This window comes from Varanus komodoensis, unplaced genomic scaffold (genome assembly GCF_004798865.1).
Source record: "Varanus komodoensis strain SLA01 unplaced genomic scaffold, ASM479886v1 scaffold33, whole genome shotgun sequence".
Lineage (NCBI taxonomy): Eukaryota > Metazoa > Chordata > Lepidosauria > Squamata > Varanidae > Varanus > Varanus komodoensis.
This window is the reverse complement of record NW_025335817.1, coordinates 3,150,031-3,167,072: the sequence shown is the minus strand read 5'-3', so window position 1 is coordinate 3,167,072 and position 17,042 is coordinate 3,150,031. Positions and strand designations below refer to the sequence as shown.

The 17,042-nt window shown below is 55.9% G+C and overlaps 1 protein-coding gene across 8 annotated transcripts in view; it reads left to right on the top strand.

The window, feature by feature from the left end:
- Nucleotides 1-17,042, top strand: part of DAPK2 (death associated protein kinase 2) — a 38,787-nt gene that overhangs the window by 11,499 nt on the left and 10,246 nt on the right. For all 8 annotated transcript variants that reach the window (XM_044438663.1, XM_044438662.1, XM_044438658.1 and 5 more), the window contains 5 exons: nt 10,022-10,243; nt 12,941-13,079; nt 14,706-14,835; nt 15,140-15,188; nt 15,399-15,425. In XM_044438663.1, the coding sequence (XP_044294598.1) occupies nt 10,022-10,243; nt 12,941-13,079; nt 14,706-14,835; nt 15,140-15,188; nt 15,399-15,425 (567 nt within the window). The remainder of the gene's footprint in view (nt 1-10,021; nt 10,244-12,940; nt 13,080-14,705; nt 14,836-15,139; nt 15,189-15,398; nt 15,426-17,042) is intronic.

The following is a 17,042-nucleotide window of genomic DNA, read 5'->3' as shown; positions in this document are numbered from 1 at the left end:
CAGGACCAGTGCCTCGGAGCCGGAAATCTTTCTCCGGCTGTGACCTGAAGGCAGGATCTCACAGGCAGGACAGGATGGTGGCGGTTGCCCCACCGGGCTGAAAGCCTCTCTTGGTGCAAAGTTCCTGCTTCCTGGGGCATTTGCGACCTGCTTTGTTGTTTGCAGAACAAAGGCAGGTGCGGCTGCCATTGTGGCAGGAGTGGCATCAAATACTTGACAAATGAGGTTCCCATAGTCAGAAAAGCCGAAATGCTGTTGTTGCAGGATAGAGCTTGCCGCCGGGCCGGTTCAGACATTCAGGCGCCTTGAGCGGGTAAATCCGTGTGGGACATCACCCCCACCGCCCCAGCACTCCGGCGCCAATTATCCTTCTCCTTCGTTCGGGTCGTGCAGCCCTGCGTTTCCTCCGTGGTGGAACTGAGGGCGCAGCCGTGGGGCTTCCAGGCCAGCCCCCTCCTGGCCCTGCCCTGCGTCAAAGGGGCTTGATGCTTCAGCCCAGCCGATGCCTCATGGGTGCCCAGGAAAGCACCTCACCTGTACCCTATTGCTCTGGAGCATCCTTCCCCGGCCAGGCGCCCAGCCGGAGAAGGCCACCTGTGCAGGTTTTTCTCATCTTGTGAGCCATGTCCGGTGAGCCAAACCATTTCCACGTCCTGCGAGCCAAAGCTTGAATGCCCACGTGGAGCTATTCTCTCACTCTGCCCGTGCCGGCCTGCCCTGGGCGTGGCGTGGACTGTCGGAGTCAGCCAAACGATTCTCCCAGCTGCCTGGTGCTGCCCCAGGTTACCCTGTCCTCTAACCCAGCTTTGGTTTGCTGGATCTGGGAGGGCACTGAGCTTCCCCGCAGCCAGCATTACTGCGTTGGGCCTCACCACGCCCCCTTTCCTCGCCGCAGGTGAGGAGAAATCCCTCGGCTCTCCTCACCAAAATGAGTACGGAAAAGCCCCTGAACTTTGGCCAGCTGTGTGCGATGCATGCGTGAGCAAGATGGGCGGGTAAATATTGACCCGCCAAAAGGAAAGTGGAGATACGTGACGTGCTCTGCGAGCGCAGGAGGGGGCTGGGCTGTGCGAGCGCAGGTGTCCCCTTGGGCGGCTCCTCTCCGGCTTGCGTGAGCGGCACAGGTGTCGACAGAGGGCGTTTCTCCAGAGCACCGGGGTGCACGGCGGCACCTGGGGCATCGCCTGCTTCGATGGTGACGCCACTGGGATCGCTGCTCTGCATCATGCGCTCAGGTGCCTGACTGAGCAGAAACGGTGTCCTGCGCCGAGACCGTTACAGCCCAAACTCTGAGGGTGGGCAGGGAAGTGCGCTGGGATGAATCCCAGTAAATTCGGTGAGACGGGCCTGGTGGCGCCTTCCGGATGTTTAAGATCCACTCCCACCATCCCCTGCCAGCAAAGCCCCCATCAGGTATGTCTGCGTTGTCATCCACCGTTCCATGGCAGCCGGGGGTGCCAGGCTTGGGAAGACAGGGGGATATGAGGAGTTTGACATTACCTGAACGTACCTGGGATCTCAGGTCGGGCATCCAGGGTTGGGCATAACTTGGGGTTGGGCAGGGGCATAACTCGGACACAGTGAGCTTGTAGTGAACATTTCATTCAATCTGCGCTTGACGTAGTGAACAAATTTGGCAGTTGGCTTTGAACTTTGCCTTCTGGCTGCTACCAGGACACAAACTCTTCCGCAGGAGGGCTCACCTGGACGAGGAGGGCAGGCTGGGTCCTTTCTGACCTGGGTCGGGGATGTTTTGCCTTTGCTGCGTCCTCCCAGCCGGGACGGTACGGTTGCCTTGACTTTCAGCCAGGGCATGTGGCGCAGCCCTGGGGAGACCTCCTGGGAGCCCCTGCGCCACCTCACAGGTTCTGTGGGGGCACCTGCTGTCGCTGAAGGTCTTTGTGCAGAAGGAGAGCCAGCCTGCGCCAGGAGGGCTGCCATATAGCCCTGGAAAGCGTTGCCGTCACTGCAACTGGAAGCTGGCGAGGGAGGGCTCAGAAAGCCACCATTTTTCTTGGTTCCTTGCCGTCGGCTGTTTCAAGAAGGGAAGGGAAGGTGGATGCCAATGGCACTCCAACACATCCGGCTCCTCTTAGAAATCAGAGCATCAGATACACAAAGCAGTAAAAGAGAACCTCCGTTTGCAGCCCCCGTTCCAGCAAGAAGCCCACCTGGAAAGTACAAAGTGGGGACAGCCGAGCTGAAGGTCCTTGTTTCTCAACCTGCAGGTTAATGTTGAGTATCCGCTGGTTTTTGCATTGCAGCGTTCAATCACTTGCCTTCTGGGGCTATAGGTCATTAATTAGCATTATCCAGTAAATCTAAGCTGAGAGGTTGATAAATTGTTTGTGTCGTATAGGCAGAGAAATACGGCTTGATTTGCGACACGCGAGGAAATGCCTGCTGGAAAGGAGGGTTGTTATAAGAAGCACTTAATGCCCCCCTGGTGTGATTATTATGCGTAAGGAGCATTTGCTTCTGCAGCCAGCTGAGCGGGCCGCTGGCAGAGGAGCCGTTCCGTGGGCCGTTGCTCCAGGTGAGCCAGCCAGAGGCATGATGCCCACCTGGATGATGGATGCACGGAGATAGCTCACCTGTGACAAGGTATAAAGTGCAACCACAACGGTCTTACAAGGGAATGCCTTTGCGTGTTTTGCAGCTGCTAGGAATGTGTCTTGCTAGGAACGGGACGCCGTTTTGAGACGCTTCCAGACTTGCTCCCTCTTCATGTGTCCTGAATGGCCTTTCTCCCAGAGAAAACAGGAAATCAGAAATCGGCAAGTGGGGAATGTACAAGCAGAAGCAAGAGCGTCTCTGCTCAGGAAATGCCTTCTTGGAGGGCCGTGACTGGGCCCATTGGAGCGGCTTCCTGCCACGGGGTTGGTGGCATTGCCAAGGAGCACTTCCTCGGGCCGTCCGAGGGGGGTCCCGGTGGACTGCACGGAGGCCCCTTGCATCGCCGTGGACGGCCTCAGCGGTGGCAGCTGGGAAAGCTGCGGCCAGGCACTCGCCTCCCCACGCTTCTGCGCTGGCCTCTGCAAGCTCTTGCGCTGTACCCCCGCCAGGCTCTGGCCGTGGGGCTGCTCATGTGGAGCGGCAGGTGCACCAGGTTGAGGCTCTTGCAGGGACTCCTCCAGCGTTGGCCCCTTAAAGGGGTGGTGGCCAAACGTTTGCGTGGACTTGCACGCACCAGCCTGGAGTGCCCTTCCAGGTGGGCAGGTGGTATGCAGAACGAAGGCATCACGTCGGCTCAGAGGCGCTCCGGAGCAGATTGCCTGCGTCGTGGTTGCCGCGGGCTCAGCGGCCGTTGGGCCTAGTCCTACGAAGGGGCGTGAACCACACGGACAGCACAAACGAGGGGTCTCCTAGGGAGCCTACCTGGGGATTCCAGGTGTACAGGCACCTGACGCTCGCTGTTGGGCTCGGCATATAGTTGTGAAACGGCATATGTGCTCGTTGGCGGGGAACGCACCGGGGAGCGGGCCGGCTGGCCCCTTCCGGATCTGCCGCATCACATCTCTCGTAAACGTGAACGTGGCGTGTCCGGTGCCCAGGGATTAGGGGAGACGTGGCTCAAACAGCAGGGGGAGCTGGGCTGCCGCACCCCCTGGCTGCAGCAGAGGGAGGGGCTGCAGCAAGGCCTCCGTCGGCTGGGCAGGGCCGAGCACCAGTCTGGCTTCTGCTGTCCCAGAATTGTCTCCTCAGGGCCGTGACCTTCCCGTGGCAGGGAAGCTTTGATCCCTGCATTTGCTTGCTTGGCTCTCTGCTTGTGCCGCATCCCAGATTGTTAGCCCGAAGCAGCAGCCTTGGCATTTTTAAATTTTCCCACAGCGCTTAAAATTTTGGGTGCGGCGTGCATGGCTGGTCATTCAGAATATGGGGGTGCACCCGCGTGGCTGCTGAGCGCTGTGTGAATCAGTGAGGTGCTGGGCCGGATCCCCTTGCGTCGCCAAGTGCAGAGAGGGAGAAGAGGGCCGATCCAGCGTGGCGCAAAGCGATGTGTAGTACAGGGTCCCAAGGCATTCTGCCCCGGGGGCTCCTCTTTACAGGACAGCCGCCAAGAATCGAGCTCTCGTCCCTGGACAGCTGGTTGCCCGGCTCACACTGTGGGGGTAGAAAAATTGGTCCTCGCTTGGGCGGGGGAAGTCAGCTATCGCATCCCTCAGCTGAGCTCTTTAGGACGGCCGTTGGGAAAAATTGGCCACCTGCTTGCTGGCGTGTGGGGCTTCTCCCAGAGGCCGCTGGGTGTGGGCCATTCCTTGGAACGCCCTGGGAAGTTGGCCAGAGAGGAGAAACGGCGCAGCGTCCCGGCTCGGACCGGGAATTGCCCTGTGAGCACACAGGCCTCAAGGTTTGCTGGCCCCGGCCTTGTATGGACACCATCAAGGCTTTGCGATGGGGCTTTCCTTTTGCTTGTGGAGAGAGGGATGCTGTGGGGGGGCTTCTCGCCGGCCTCCTCTCTCTCGAGGCTGCCTTGTTCGAGGAAGCGCATGCAGTCCTCGGATGCTCCCTGTCCACTGTTCACCCACCCGCCGTGTTCTCTCCGTGCGCCGGTTCCAGCTGGCAGGGCGGCTGGGCTCACCGGCCGGGAGGGTGCTGTGCCGGGTGCGAAGTTCACTCTGCGGGGCTGCGAGGAGCAACGGCTGCCGTTTCGGGATTTTGGTGGCATGGCTGCTCCCCCCACCCCCCACCGCTTGCCACTGTTGGCCATGGGATCCCGTCCCCCTGGGTCCGGAGCTATTTCCACCCGTGCCCTTGCCTGAATCGCTGCGCCACTAAAGACAGAAGTGGAGCGAAGCGGCTATGCCTGGAATGGCAGGCCGCGGGCCGGCTTCGGCGCTGCTTGGAGATGAGAGGGGCCAGCGGGATTCTGCCCTAGAGGGAGGTGGGCAGCCAGGCTGGAAGAGGAGCGCCTGTCCAGGCTGGGCAGGGCGGTTCACCCTGTGGCAGGACGGCGAAAATGGGAGAACCCAGCACTGTGCTGGCCCATGCTTATTGCAAGAAGCCATGATGATGATGGAAGATATAATAGACATAATAAATAATAATACTTCTATAGCAAACTATCCAAGTCAAGCTATGTTGTACGTATTATCTGGCACCTGGAGCAGAAAACCTCACTGAGCACTTTCTATTAATAGAAAGTACGTTAATGTATTAAATGTCAATTTTATGCCCATTTCTGGCCCCCAGAAGCAGCTGCGTTGTTCCACTGAGTGGAAACACCTGGGCCGAGTGGGGGTGGCCTGGCCAGCCCAGCACCGAGGACTGCTGGGGCAAGGCACTCTGTTGGTTCCGGCCTCAGAATAATGGGGGGCTCGCTCTTTCCCCGAGCCAGATGGAACTTTCCGGGTGACTTTTTCAGCACAAGGCGGTGCACAGAACTGTGCAGGTGAGTCTCTGAAATGCCAGGGTGGCCCAGTGGTGAAGAGCGTGGGACTGGGACTCAGACGATCCGGGTTCAAGACCCCGCTCAGCCATGGAGCCAACTGGGCGACTTTGGGCCACTCACAGACTCTCAGCCCAACCTACCTCACAGGGTTGTTGTTGTGGGGATAAGATGGAGGAGGAGAATGATGTCTGCTGCCTTGAGCCCTTTGTGGGAAAAAGGCAGGATATAAATTGGAAAAATAAACAAATGCGCCTTTCCTCCGGCCTCCGAGCCCACGGCGAGGCGCCCCCGAGCATCCGGCCGTTAAAGCCCTTCTCTCCGGCCACAGAGGCCATCTTGTAGTGCACGAAAGCACTCGTGGAATCCATCCATGGTCTGCCCTGTGGCTGCGGGCTGAGACATGGGCATGCAATACCCATGACGTCGCGAGCTGTGAGTGCCAGGGAGCTACCCACGTGGCAGGCCGCCGGGAGCTCCCATGGGGCCCGGACTTTTCCCAAATGTGGGCGAAGGAGGCATGGAGCCAGTCGTGGCAGGTCCTGCCCGTCGCTTCTCTTGCGCCCCGGCTGAGCATACGAAAGCAAACGTTCTTAAGGGTGGGACCCTCTGGACGCTCAGAATGGGAGGCAGCCCCAAACCCACGGCCTCGGCCAGCAGGGGTTGTTGGCCCTCCTTCTGTTTAAGCATGTGTCGGAGCCTGCCCTTAAGAGCGCACGGCTGGGCACTCACGCCCTTCTCGGCCCGTCCATTTTGAGCAGCTGCTTCCAAAGGCACCAGGCCGGGCCGTGGCGCCCCCTCGGGGCAGATCCCGAAACACCTCCCTCCCGGTTCCGTCCTGGGCACGGGCAGTGGGACCAGGGCAGCAGCTGCCCCTTCCCGCTCCCTCTGATTATCTGAATGCCTCGCATGCTTCCCCACGTCTAATTTGGATAAGGAATGTTGCAGCTGAATCCGGTTTTGTCCGCCTTGCGGTCTGTAATTATCTGGCTTGGTGGAAGGGATTCCAGTGGGGGGGGGGTGTCAGTTGCAGCTTTCCCGGGCTGAACCTGTCCCTGGGGGCCTGCAGAGTTCCTGCCCCTCTGTGCGGGCAGCGAAGAGCTAGATGGCCCGTGGGGCTGGGCCGTGCCGGCCGGCCCTCCCGTTGGGCAGAGTGAGGCAGTGGCCCCCCACACAGAGGTATTCAGGGGCCAGGTTGTGCCAGAGGGCCAGTCCAGGCACACCATGCTGCCCCCTTACTAGCCTGATGCCCCTGGTGCAGGGAGGCGAGAAATGTCTGCGGCGTGAAGATGGCTCCTGATTCAGGTTGCAGACAGGGAGGGAGAAAAGGGATTTCTCCCTTGGGGTGGGACTGTCTGGAACCGTCCAGGAATGCCTGTGCCGTCCCACCGCATTCTCTTCCAGGTCTTCCCTCCAGACCAATCCCTTTCAGAAAGCCTTGGGCGTAAACCTTCGTCCTCCCTCCCATTTGTATCCTGTGTTATCCCGGAAAGTATTGAGGTGCGGGAGGATGCCCGCAGCCCCCAAATGAGTCTGTTAGCAGCCAACCAAGCCGGCAGCTTCATCTCTGCCAGGAAAAAGGTCCGAATGGTCCGTTCAGGACCAAACCACCATAAAATGCCTTTCAGTGCTCCGGGTAACAATATATGGTTGCTGGGAAAATTACCCCCTCCCCGGATTTGGCTGAGCCCAGAGGGAAGAGGGAATTCAGAGGGGAGGGGTGGGTGGAAGCTTCCCAGCCGGGGAAACAGTTCCTTCTCTGCACCAGGTGTCTCTGGACTGGAACCTCTTCCCTTTCGCCAGGTCCTCCCCGCTGCCACGCTGCCTTCTCTCTTTGCTGACGTTCCCCTGGATAAATCACACGTGACAGCATAAAAGCATCATGCAGATATTCCCCCTTCTCCACCTCACGTCTGTACAGTGCTGGGAAAGGATCCTGGCCGGGATTCTCAGCACTGTCACCTTCCACCGCTGCGGTGGCCTGGCCCCAGACGTGTCTCCTTCCCCGTACAAGAGGAAGTCACCACAAAGGAGGTGGCCTTGCCAAGTGTGCACATATGCGAATGCATATGTATAACCGCAAATGCAGATTGCTAGAATATAACCAGAAATACAAGACTAGTGGAGAAGTCTGCGGGGGTGACTTGAGTGTCTGCTCTGGGTGGGTGGTGTCCAGGCTGCGGCTGCTTCTCTGCCCGTGCAGTTCTTTGATGTTAAACCAAGTGCAGGCTTTGAACAGAGAATGCCTTCCGATAGAGGACTACCCTCTATCAAGTAGGACGTCTTGTTACCTGTTATTCTCCCCCGTCCACGCTATTGTTGCATCGAGAGGAAGGCCGCGAGCTGCAAAGTGACCTCAGCGGCACGGTCAGGGATGGGGAATTCTCCGTTTCCTTCCTGGGCGGGCAAGTTACTTCGCACCTGGATCTGAAGACTTGCATCATTTAGTTTGAAAGGAAGCACTGATCATTGAGGGCTCCGTGCTTGATATTTTGATGGAGGATTTCCTTTGTCTGAGTTCTGGCGGAAGCCGCAAAATAAGTGACTGAAAAGCAACCTTAAAATCAAGCAGCTGCGGTTGGGTCAGTTTGGCCAGCAGTAAAGGGCAATTTCTAATGTAACCGTTTGCAGAAAGCTCAAATAATTCTCATGATTTCTTTAGACAGAGATGCTTTGCTAGGTTGCATGATCCCTCCTAGGGCTTTGAAAAATGCATCTGCAGGGCATAGAACCATGCAGTTCCTGCTTCGTCATCGATGGCAGCGGGGGTGGGGGATCAGTAGCCCATTAAGATATTGAATTAATTCATTTGTTTGTTTTAAAATGTCCATACTTCCCTTCAACTCTATTTCCAGGGCTGTTTCCAGTAGCAGAATATGATACAATAAAATACAAAATAAAGCTAGAGTGACAACAACAAAAAGAAGGTTAAGCTCCATATTCCAATAGTTTAAGAATTGGGATGTGAAGATCTGACGGGAATCCTTCTCTGGCCTTCGTTCCCATGCTCAACCCTTGCTAGGAAGTGACCCCAAGATCAAGTGCCTAAATGCTTGGGAATGCGAGCAGACCCCTTCTTGGTGCCAAGCACGTGTGCAAAATCCCGTCAGATGTGTGGAATTCCACAGGGCCATGGCTGGCATGTGCCCAAGGCGGCCCCATGGACTCGATTCCTCACCAACGGCTGATGCCAGGCAGACTTAGGGCAGAGAGAAAAGTGGGCCTTTGCTTGGGGACCGGAGCTGGGGAACTCTGATGGATTCCCACTGGATTCCGCACACATTTCTACAGGTCAGCACACTAACGGCCTGGGAGATTTCCTTTTTTAAGTCCTTTGCCGGGAGATGAGCTGTTTAGTTGGAAATGCCGGGGTTCAAACGGGGGCCGTCTGCCCGCCAAGCAGGGGCTCTGCCCTCTGAGCAGTCGTCTCTTCCCAAGATGTGGAGGACAGCTGTGGGGCCGGGGATGTTGCTGCAGCAGCCTTGCCTCTCGTGAGCCCCCCAGGCGGGGCTTGTGGCCCACTAGCGATGCGCGAGGCGTGTGTCTGCTCTGGACAACACGGGCTAAGACGGTGCATCAGAACTTGAGTTCTGAGCCTGCCTTTAGAGTGCTCCAAGTTCCAGGAGGAACTGCCACCTGTCTGGGTGTTCCCCAGGTTGGGGGCCTGGGGGCCTGGTCTGTCAGGAGCCCCTCTTTGGGATCCGGAATGGGAGGAATCTCCAGGAAGGAACTGGAGCTTAAGGAAAGTGGTTCAGTCCTCCGCTCTGATGGGGGGCTGTGCAAGATGCCCAGTCAATAAGAGGCAAGGCTGTCTCGCCAACCTGTGCCATCGTCCCAGCATGGCTGGGGACCAGAAAGCTCAAAAAGGGCTGTTGCTTTATTCTGATCGTGGTTTCCGACAAGCCGTTCTAGGGGGAAGCGGAAGGTGCCGGTCTCTGTTCCTCTTTCAGTATTGGATAAACATGGGGTCCCCCAAGGCTCACACGCAGTGGGGCTGTTGCAGCTGTGTAGGAGCTTCTCCACACTCCCTCCAAAAGTTAATCCCCCCCCCCAGCTTGCAAGGGGAAGGTCCCCAGCAGGTCAGACGATCTCAGAGAGCAGGTAAAGGGAGAGAACTTTGTCTGAGTTGCAGTCCCTGGATTGCAGCTGCCAGTCAGAGCTGTCTGGCCTGGGCTAGATGGACGGAGTCTGACCTTGCCAAGGGAACTTTCTAAGCACAAAGTGAAGGAAGTCCAGCAAGAGAGGGCAGGTGATTGAAGCCAGCAGAAAGTTTGCACAGAATCCAGCTGCATCTTTACACCTCCTGGAAGATTGCTTGGCCTGTAAGGGCATTGTCTATTTGCATTACATTTCACATCTTTAACTTGACCCTGTCAAAGAAACCCTCTGCTTGGGAATGTCCCCATCTAAAATAATTTGATTTTATTTAGATCTGCCTTGAAGTGATTGGCTCAAGAGCAACTCTGAACAACAGAAAGATTTGAACCCAAGTCTTGCAATCTCATCAGTGCTCTAGAAGGGGTGGAAAACTCTCAAAAGCTCCCAAAATGTGGAAGCTGCCCATTTTCGTATTCTGGGTTAACACCATCCACTCTGGGTTAACACCTTCCGTTAACACGGTTTCCTTTGCAGCGGCCAATTTGCTATAGTGAAAAGATGCCGGGAAAAGTCCACAGGGGTGGAATATGCCGCCAAATTCATCAAGAAGCGCCAGAGCCGTGCCAGCCGCCGCGGAGTGAGGCGAGAGGAGATCGAGCGGGAGGTGAACATTCTGCAACAGATCCTTCACACCAACATCATCCAGCTGCACGACATCTATGAGAACAAGACGGATGTAGTCCTTATCCTTGAGCTGTGAGTAAGAGTGATACGCTGCAGTGTCACAAGAATATTCTTCTGTTGTTTAAAAAATAAAGTTGCTAGTCCTCAAGATAGGTTTGAAAGTATGTAATGGCAGCGGAAAAAAGTGGCCCTCTGGAAAACTTTCTGACCGTGATGTAATTCTGGAACCCCTCTAATGGAGCATAAACATAAATTGAACCCCACCTCTGCCTGGGGCTTCTTGCCACAGGCAAGGATTGGGCTAATGACTGTTCAGCATTGCTCACAGTTTTGTCTAATGACCCACTGTTTCCGCAGAACAATACCAGGTGCACGAAGGTCACTACTTATTGCTGATACGACATAACATGAACTTCCAGAAACTCCATCCATCTTTCCTGGGTCCTGTGGACAAATGAATTACACACTTGGTTCAACATAGAACGCCTCTCCCAGTTGAAGCCAAGAGTGGTATCCCGAGCGCTGAGTGCAAATGATGTTCATGGCTGCAAAGTGATGCAGTTTGCACAGCGTTTCCTTTTGCAAAATGCGGGTCCTTTAGATGCAGAATTCTGGGTTCTGTAGAAGTAGGTGTTGGATCAGCTCTGAGAGGCAGGGGATGCAGGGCCAGAAAACCTGCTCCGTTTGAGCTCAAAGTACTTTCAAGGCATGTGCAGCCCAACAGCCAAAACGTAAGCTGTGTTGGGCCGGGCTTTCCGGCCCCACAGAATCGCTCAAAATATTTGTGCGAACCTGAAGCTGCTGCCGTCCTCGCCGTAGTGTGTAAGACCCCGAGCGCTCTGCCCGCCCAGGCTGCTCCTCGACCACCCCAAATGCTCCAGCACCTGATTTCCGGTCAGTGCACATTTCGCCCCTTCTCACGCTCCACCCTTTGCACAATGCATGCAATTTGCACAAGTGTGCTGGATCAAGGCAGGGCCGCTGCAGGTTTGGCGGGACGGGGAGCAGAAAAGATCTGTTGGACTTCGCCCGCTTTCGGAGCCTCACACGTCCCCAGCGAGATGCGTGTGGGGTCGCTGTGGCGGTGCTGAGTGCCACCCTGTGGAGGACCTGGGTGGCGCCCGGAAGGTCCCAGCTAAGTTTCAGCGTTCAGGGGCTTGTGCTGAGGAAGCATCCGGTTTTTTGTAATGAATGTGCAAATGTAAATGGTTTGGGATCGGGGTTGTGTGTCACTTGCCTCATTCCTGGCCCATTATTCAGGGCAGTAAAGTATCCACTTATGCACGTCGAGTTACTGTTAGGCCAGATCATAGGAGCTCAAAGTGAACAGTAGGGAGTTATAGCAGAATGGTTTATTTGTCTAAACAAGCTGATAAAAACCTAACTCAGATCAGAGCGGCACAAATGGTTGGCAGGTTGCCAGCTCAAGCCCCCCCCCCCCGCCCCCCGATAACCTGTTTGGATGCACATGCCAGGAACCCCTGTAGCACAGAAACTGGCTCCGTGGTTTTGGGATCCTCCTGACTGATCGCTGCTCTCAAGATCCCGTATAGGACAGAACGTGAGGGAAATAAATTATTGAAATGAATGTTCCTTTCTTGATACAGTATGTGTATACATTTAAATATTATTCACTGTGATTGAGCAGGGTTGCAAATTTCCCCCCAATTCTTCTCCACAAGCACCATGTCTTGTGAGGAAATATATTACTGGCTTGCAAGATGGCTACATTCATTAGGAGATCTTTTTCAGGTGTTACCCTGGATTTGGGAGATTCTGTCCATTATGGCTGAGAATAGGGTCAACTTAGAAATTCCTTTAATTGTTATATAAATGACAAGATCCCCCATGGTTCCCCAAAACAGTGGCAATTGTTGTTGTTGTTAGTCGCGAAGTCGTGTCCGACCCATCGCGTCCCCATGGACAACACTCCTCCAGGTCTTCCTGTCCTCTGCCATCCCCTGGAGTCCACTTAAGCTCACACCGACTGCTTCCGTGACTCCATCCAGCCACCTCATCCTCTGCCGTCCCCTTCTCCTTTTGCCATCTATTGTTCCCAGCATTAGGCTCTTCTCCAGGGAGTCCTTCCTTCTCATTAGGTGGCCAAAGTATTTGAGCTTCATCTTCAGGATCTGGCCTTCTAAAGAGCAGTCAGGGTTGATCTCCTCTAGGACTGACCGGTTTGATCACCTTGCGGTCCAAGGGACTCACAGGAGTCTCCTCCAGCACCACAATTCAAAGGACTCAATCCTTCGGCACTCAGCCTTCCTTATGGTCCAGCTGTCACAGCCATACATTGCAATTGGGAAAACCATAGCCTTGACTATACACACTTTTGTCGGCAGGGTGATGTCTCTGCTTTTTAGTATGCCGTCTGATTACAGTGGCAGTAGTTTGCTGCAAAAGAACTTAAATCATTTAGTGTAGAAATTAAGGGAGTTGGAGACCCTTTGAAGAGCTCTCAGTTAGTAGATATCCAACACCTGATCCAGGGAAGAGAAGGAAGATGGGGCGTCCATGCAGGAAGTGTGTCTTATTGAACTGAATGAAGACAGCAAATAAATGCCATTCAGGCATTAATTCACTGTTCCTTCTGCTCTGGGCCCTCTTTGACCTGCATCCCTGTTCTGAGGGTGAATAAATTCTGATGCGATGCTGCAGGGGTTGCGAATGGGCAGCATTTCTCCAACAGACTTGGGGAAATGCTGCCCATGAACGAAATAAAGAATAAAGGAAGGCCTCCCAAGGTGACCTTGTCGGTTCTTGTAGAGTATCTGGCGGAGAACTCTTCGACTTCCTGGCCCAGAAGGAGTCCCTGAGCGAGGAGGAAGCCACCCAGTTCATTAAGCAGATCCTGGAAGGAGTCAACTACTTGCATGCCAAGAAGATCGCCCATTTTGACTTGAAGGTGAGAGGCGCCGCGTCTCGCTGGGCTCTGGGGGGCGGGGCAGCCGATCCCCTGCCCGGCGGTGGCAAGGTGGGGAAGGGACGCCGCAACATCATGTCGTGCAGCTTGGGGAGTGAACCCGTTGAGAGGGATGCCGGTTTGTCAGGGGAATCGCCCCTTTGCAAAGGAAATTCTTCGAAGCCAAGGGGAGTTGCTTCCTGAGAAAGGCAGCCCTGGTTCCGGGTGTCGTGGCTGACAGGTTCACAGACCGTCCACAGAGGGGCAAGTGGACGTCGAGTTATGTACAGCCTCCATCCAGCACATGACTGGATCCTTTGTGGTTTGCGAGCCAGCTCGGCCGCCTGCAAGCCTCGCCAGTCCTCCGGAAGGTCCCTCCCTGCGGAGCGCTGCCCAGGTGTAGCAGAATCTGAAAGGGCACGGTTGCTCTCCGGGAGGGTGCAGGCAGAATTTGGCCTTTGAACACTTGCCTGGAAACTTTGATTAAGAACTGGGAAATTAGTCTTTCCAGAGGTGCTTGGTGGTGCTCGGTTGCATCGAACTAGATTATCTGGGCAGAAAATGGAAAACAGGCCGGCAGGCAGGAAGAGATTGCATTGAAAGATGATAAGGGGTAATGAGAGCTGCAGAGCCCTGTGCTGGCACGGTTTCATCTGTGGGTTGTGTGATCTATTTATATTGCGTGGGTGTGGAGTAGTATATTTAGAAAGTGTGTGTTTTGAGTCATTGTTTATGGGTAGAAGGACAAACAAAGGGACCATGCATTTCAAGTGAAAGCACTTTGCATTTCAAATGAAGGCACTTGAAACCAAGGCTGACTTTAAAGTGTCTGACTCCCCTCCCATGGCCACCATGAACCTGGGCGGCAGCCTGAACCCCAGCAGGTGCCCAGCTGCATGCGCTGGAATTCCCTTTTGGCACCTGCTGCTTGGGGTGTGGCCTCGAGCACCGGATGCCTCCCTTCAGCCGCTCTGCACCGATGGATGCAGGGAGGGAAGGCCCTCCGTGCTCTCAGGGACCCCCCGTCCCACGCCCAGTGCAACGCCCCTGCGCTCTCCCGGAAGCAGAAAACAGGTGCTGCCGGTGCGAGGCCAGCTGGCCCCCGCCGCTGGCATTTCCTCACCTGGTCCAACAGCAGCTTCACATTTCAGGAAGAGGGAGGCCAGCTTGTGAGGCACGCCTCGATCTATCTATCGCAGCGGCTGGGAGGGGCAGAAGCAATTCAGGTGGTGGGGGGGCAGAGGCCCCTCGCGCCCCCCTGGGGCACCTGCTGCCACCCGCTGCCCTGCCCTCCTGTTTGTGGCCCCGGCACGGGCCGAGCGCGCAGCATCTTTCCACAAAGACTGCCGTTCCTCACCTCGGCTCCTCAGGAAGGGTCCGGCTGGCTCCCCAGCACACACGACGCCCATCTTAAACGCCGGCTGGACGTGGCACGTGCTGGCTTGGGGGAAGGCCAGCAGGCAGCGCTTGCCCTGCCACATTCACCGCCCCGCCCCCCTGCCTGGGAGCACCCAGAGGGCCGCCACCGGATCAGGCCCCCTTGCGGCACTCCGGGTGGCCTCCACAAGCCCAGCGTGACCATTCTCTTCCTGTGCCTCCGTGTCTTTCCCCCGCTTTCCCTTCCTTCAGCCCGAAAATATTATGCTGCTTGACAAGAATATCCCGATCCCGCACATAAAGCTGATTGATTTTGGCCTGGCTCACGAAATAGAAGACGGTGTTGAGTTCAAAAATATCTTTGGAACACCAGAATTCGTTGGTAAGGCTTTCTTGCTTCACGGGTTGCTCTCAGTACCACGTCTTTAGCTTAGGTTGAACCTGCGTTTTGGCAGCATTGCAGAACCCTGCAGGCACCTCCTTCCGGAGGAGAAGGATGCAGGGCCAGTGCTGCTCCCAGACCTCCTGGCTTTCTGGGAGAAGGGGATGGGCCGAGCAGGGCCGAGCATGTGGGCGGGAAGAGGAGGAGGACGGCAAAGTGATGGCGGTTTGGGAGGCTCCTGGCCTTGCAGTGCCTAAATGCCTTGTCCGCTCGCTGATGCGAAGGTGAATGTTGTTCCTTCCAGCACCTGAAATAGTGAATTACGAACCTCTGGGGCTGGCGGCCGATATGTGGTGAGTATTGTGCCCTTCCCACTCCTGGTTCTCCAGCTTCTGTGTGCTGCCTGTGCAGGTTCTCTTTATCGTGCACACGCTTTCTAGACCGCCTCTTCTTTTAAAAGGCTAAAGATGGCCTTCCCTCGCTCTCCTTCCCGCTTTCCACCTGGAGATGCACATTTTGATTGCCTTTAAGTAACGTCTCTGTGTCGTTGTTCTTTCTTACAGGAGCATAGGCGTTATCACCTACATCCTGTAAGTACCGGGCTGGGCTGGGTTGTTCTTTCATTTGCTGTCCTTGCAGCCCACTGTTTCCCTGGGAGCTGCATGTTATTTCGCCTTCCCCTGCCCCGCATTTAAGTCTCACGGCGATGGGGTGGAATCGGTTGGCCGAGACGATACGACAGGCACGGGGCGGCTCCATGAGCTTCGTGGCTGGGTGGCCCTGTGTGCCCGGGCTCCTGGGTATGGCTCCTGCACCCCAGCGCCTTCCCGATGCGTTGGACTATGTCCCCCCAGCCCATGTGGCCGATGGACTATGGGCTGCCTAATGTGCATTAGCATAAAGGGCTTGGAGGGTGGGGAAGAGGCTGGCGTCTGATGAATCCTGTGTCCAGTTCTGGGCACCAAGATTTAAGAAAGATACATGTTGGAAAGGGTCCAGCGGAGGGCAACAAAAATGATCCAGGGTGTGGAAACACTGCCCTGAGAGGAGAGACTGGAAGAACTGGGCATGTTCAGCCTTGAGAAGGGAAGGCTGAGGGTGAACATGATATCCCTCTAAAAGGGCCTCAAAGGCTGTCACAAAAAGGAAGGTCAAGGACACAGAATAATCAATTCCAGTTGCGACAACCCAGATTCAGGCTGGACGTCAGGAAAAGCTTCCTCACTGTCAGAGCAATAGAACAGTGGAACCAGCAGCCCGGAGAGGTGGGGGCTCCCCTACACTGGAGACATTCAAGAAGAAGCTGGACAGCCACCTGAGTGGGATGGTGCGACTTGGTGTCCTGCAGCAGCAGGGCTTCGACCTGATGGCCTTCATGGCCCCTTCCAACCCTGCTCTTCTACGATTCTATAAATGGGCTGACAGAAAGAAGAACGTAACACAAATGGACGGGAGATGCTGCCAAGACAGAGCCTGTGGCCCTGCGCGTTCCACACCGGGGCTTTTCTGTGGAGGCCTGCCAAAGCATGCATCTGTTGTGAGCCAGGCACCCCCTCCCAAAGGAGACAGGCACTTCGGCAGTTACTGGAAGAGACTTTATTCCTTACAGAAGTCAACCTATTCACAAGCCTGAAAACACAGACAGCAGGTGGGATGTTGACCCCTCGCTCTGGCCCCCTTCACTTCGCTATGGAAGCGGCTCCAACGCTCTCCCCATTGAGCCCCTAATCGGTCTATCGGTCGAGTGCATTGACAGGCCCTGGCGCCCATGTGTCCAGGCCTGCCACGTTCTCCTCCCGAGAACCCCTCCCCAGCCTGTTCCCCGCCAGTTTCTTCCCCACAACCAGGAGTGGGAGGGGGCTCAGGGGTTGTCCTCGAAGTGCTTTGACCCAGAGCTGACTCAGGCTGGCTCACTGGGAGGGTTTGGGCCGCCGGGGCCCCGCTAGTCTCAACAACTCCAATATCAGAGTGAGAACTCTGAGCTACTGCTGGGCCAATGATCCACCCCCCTTCCTCCGAGCCTGAGCCGCCATTCCCCCCAAAACCATCCATCTCTCATGCCAAGCATTTGGCAACAGAGCTGCAAGGGCGCAAGGGGTGGCCACAGCGCTCGTTCTCCTTAAAAGGGGAGGCAGTCCCTGTCCATGGTGGAGAGGCCGCATCTCCCTGTGTCTTGATTTCATGGCTCCACATCCTTCTTCGGGGAC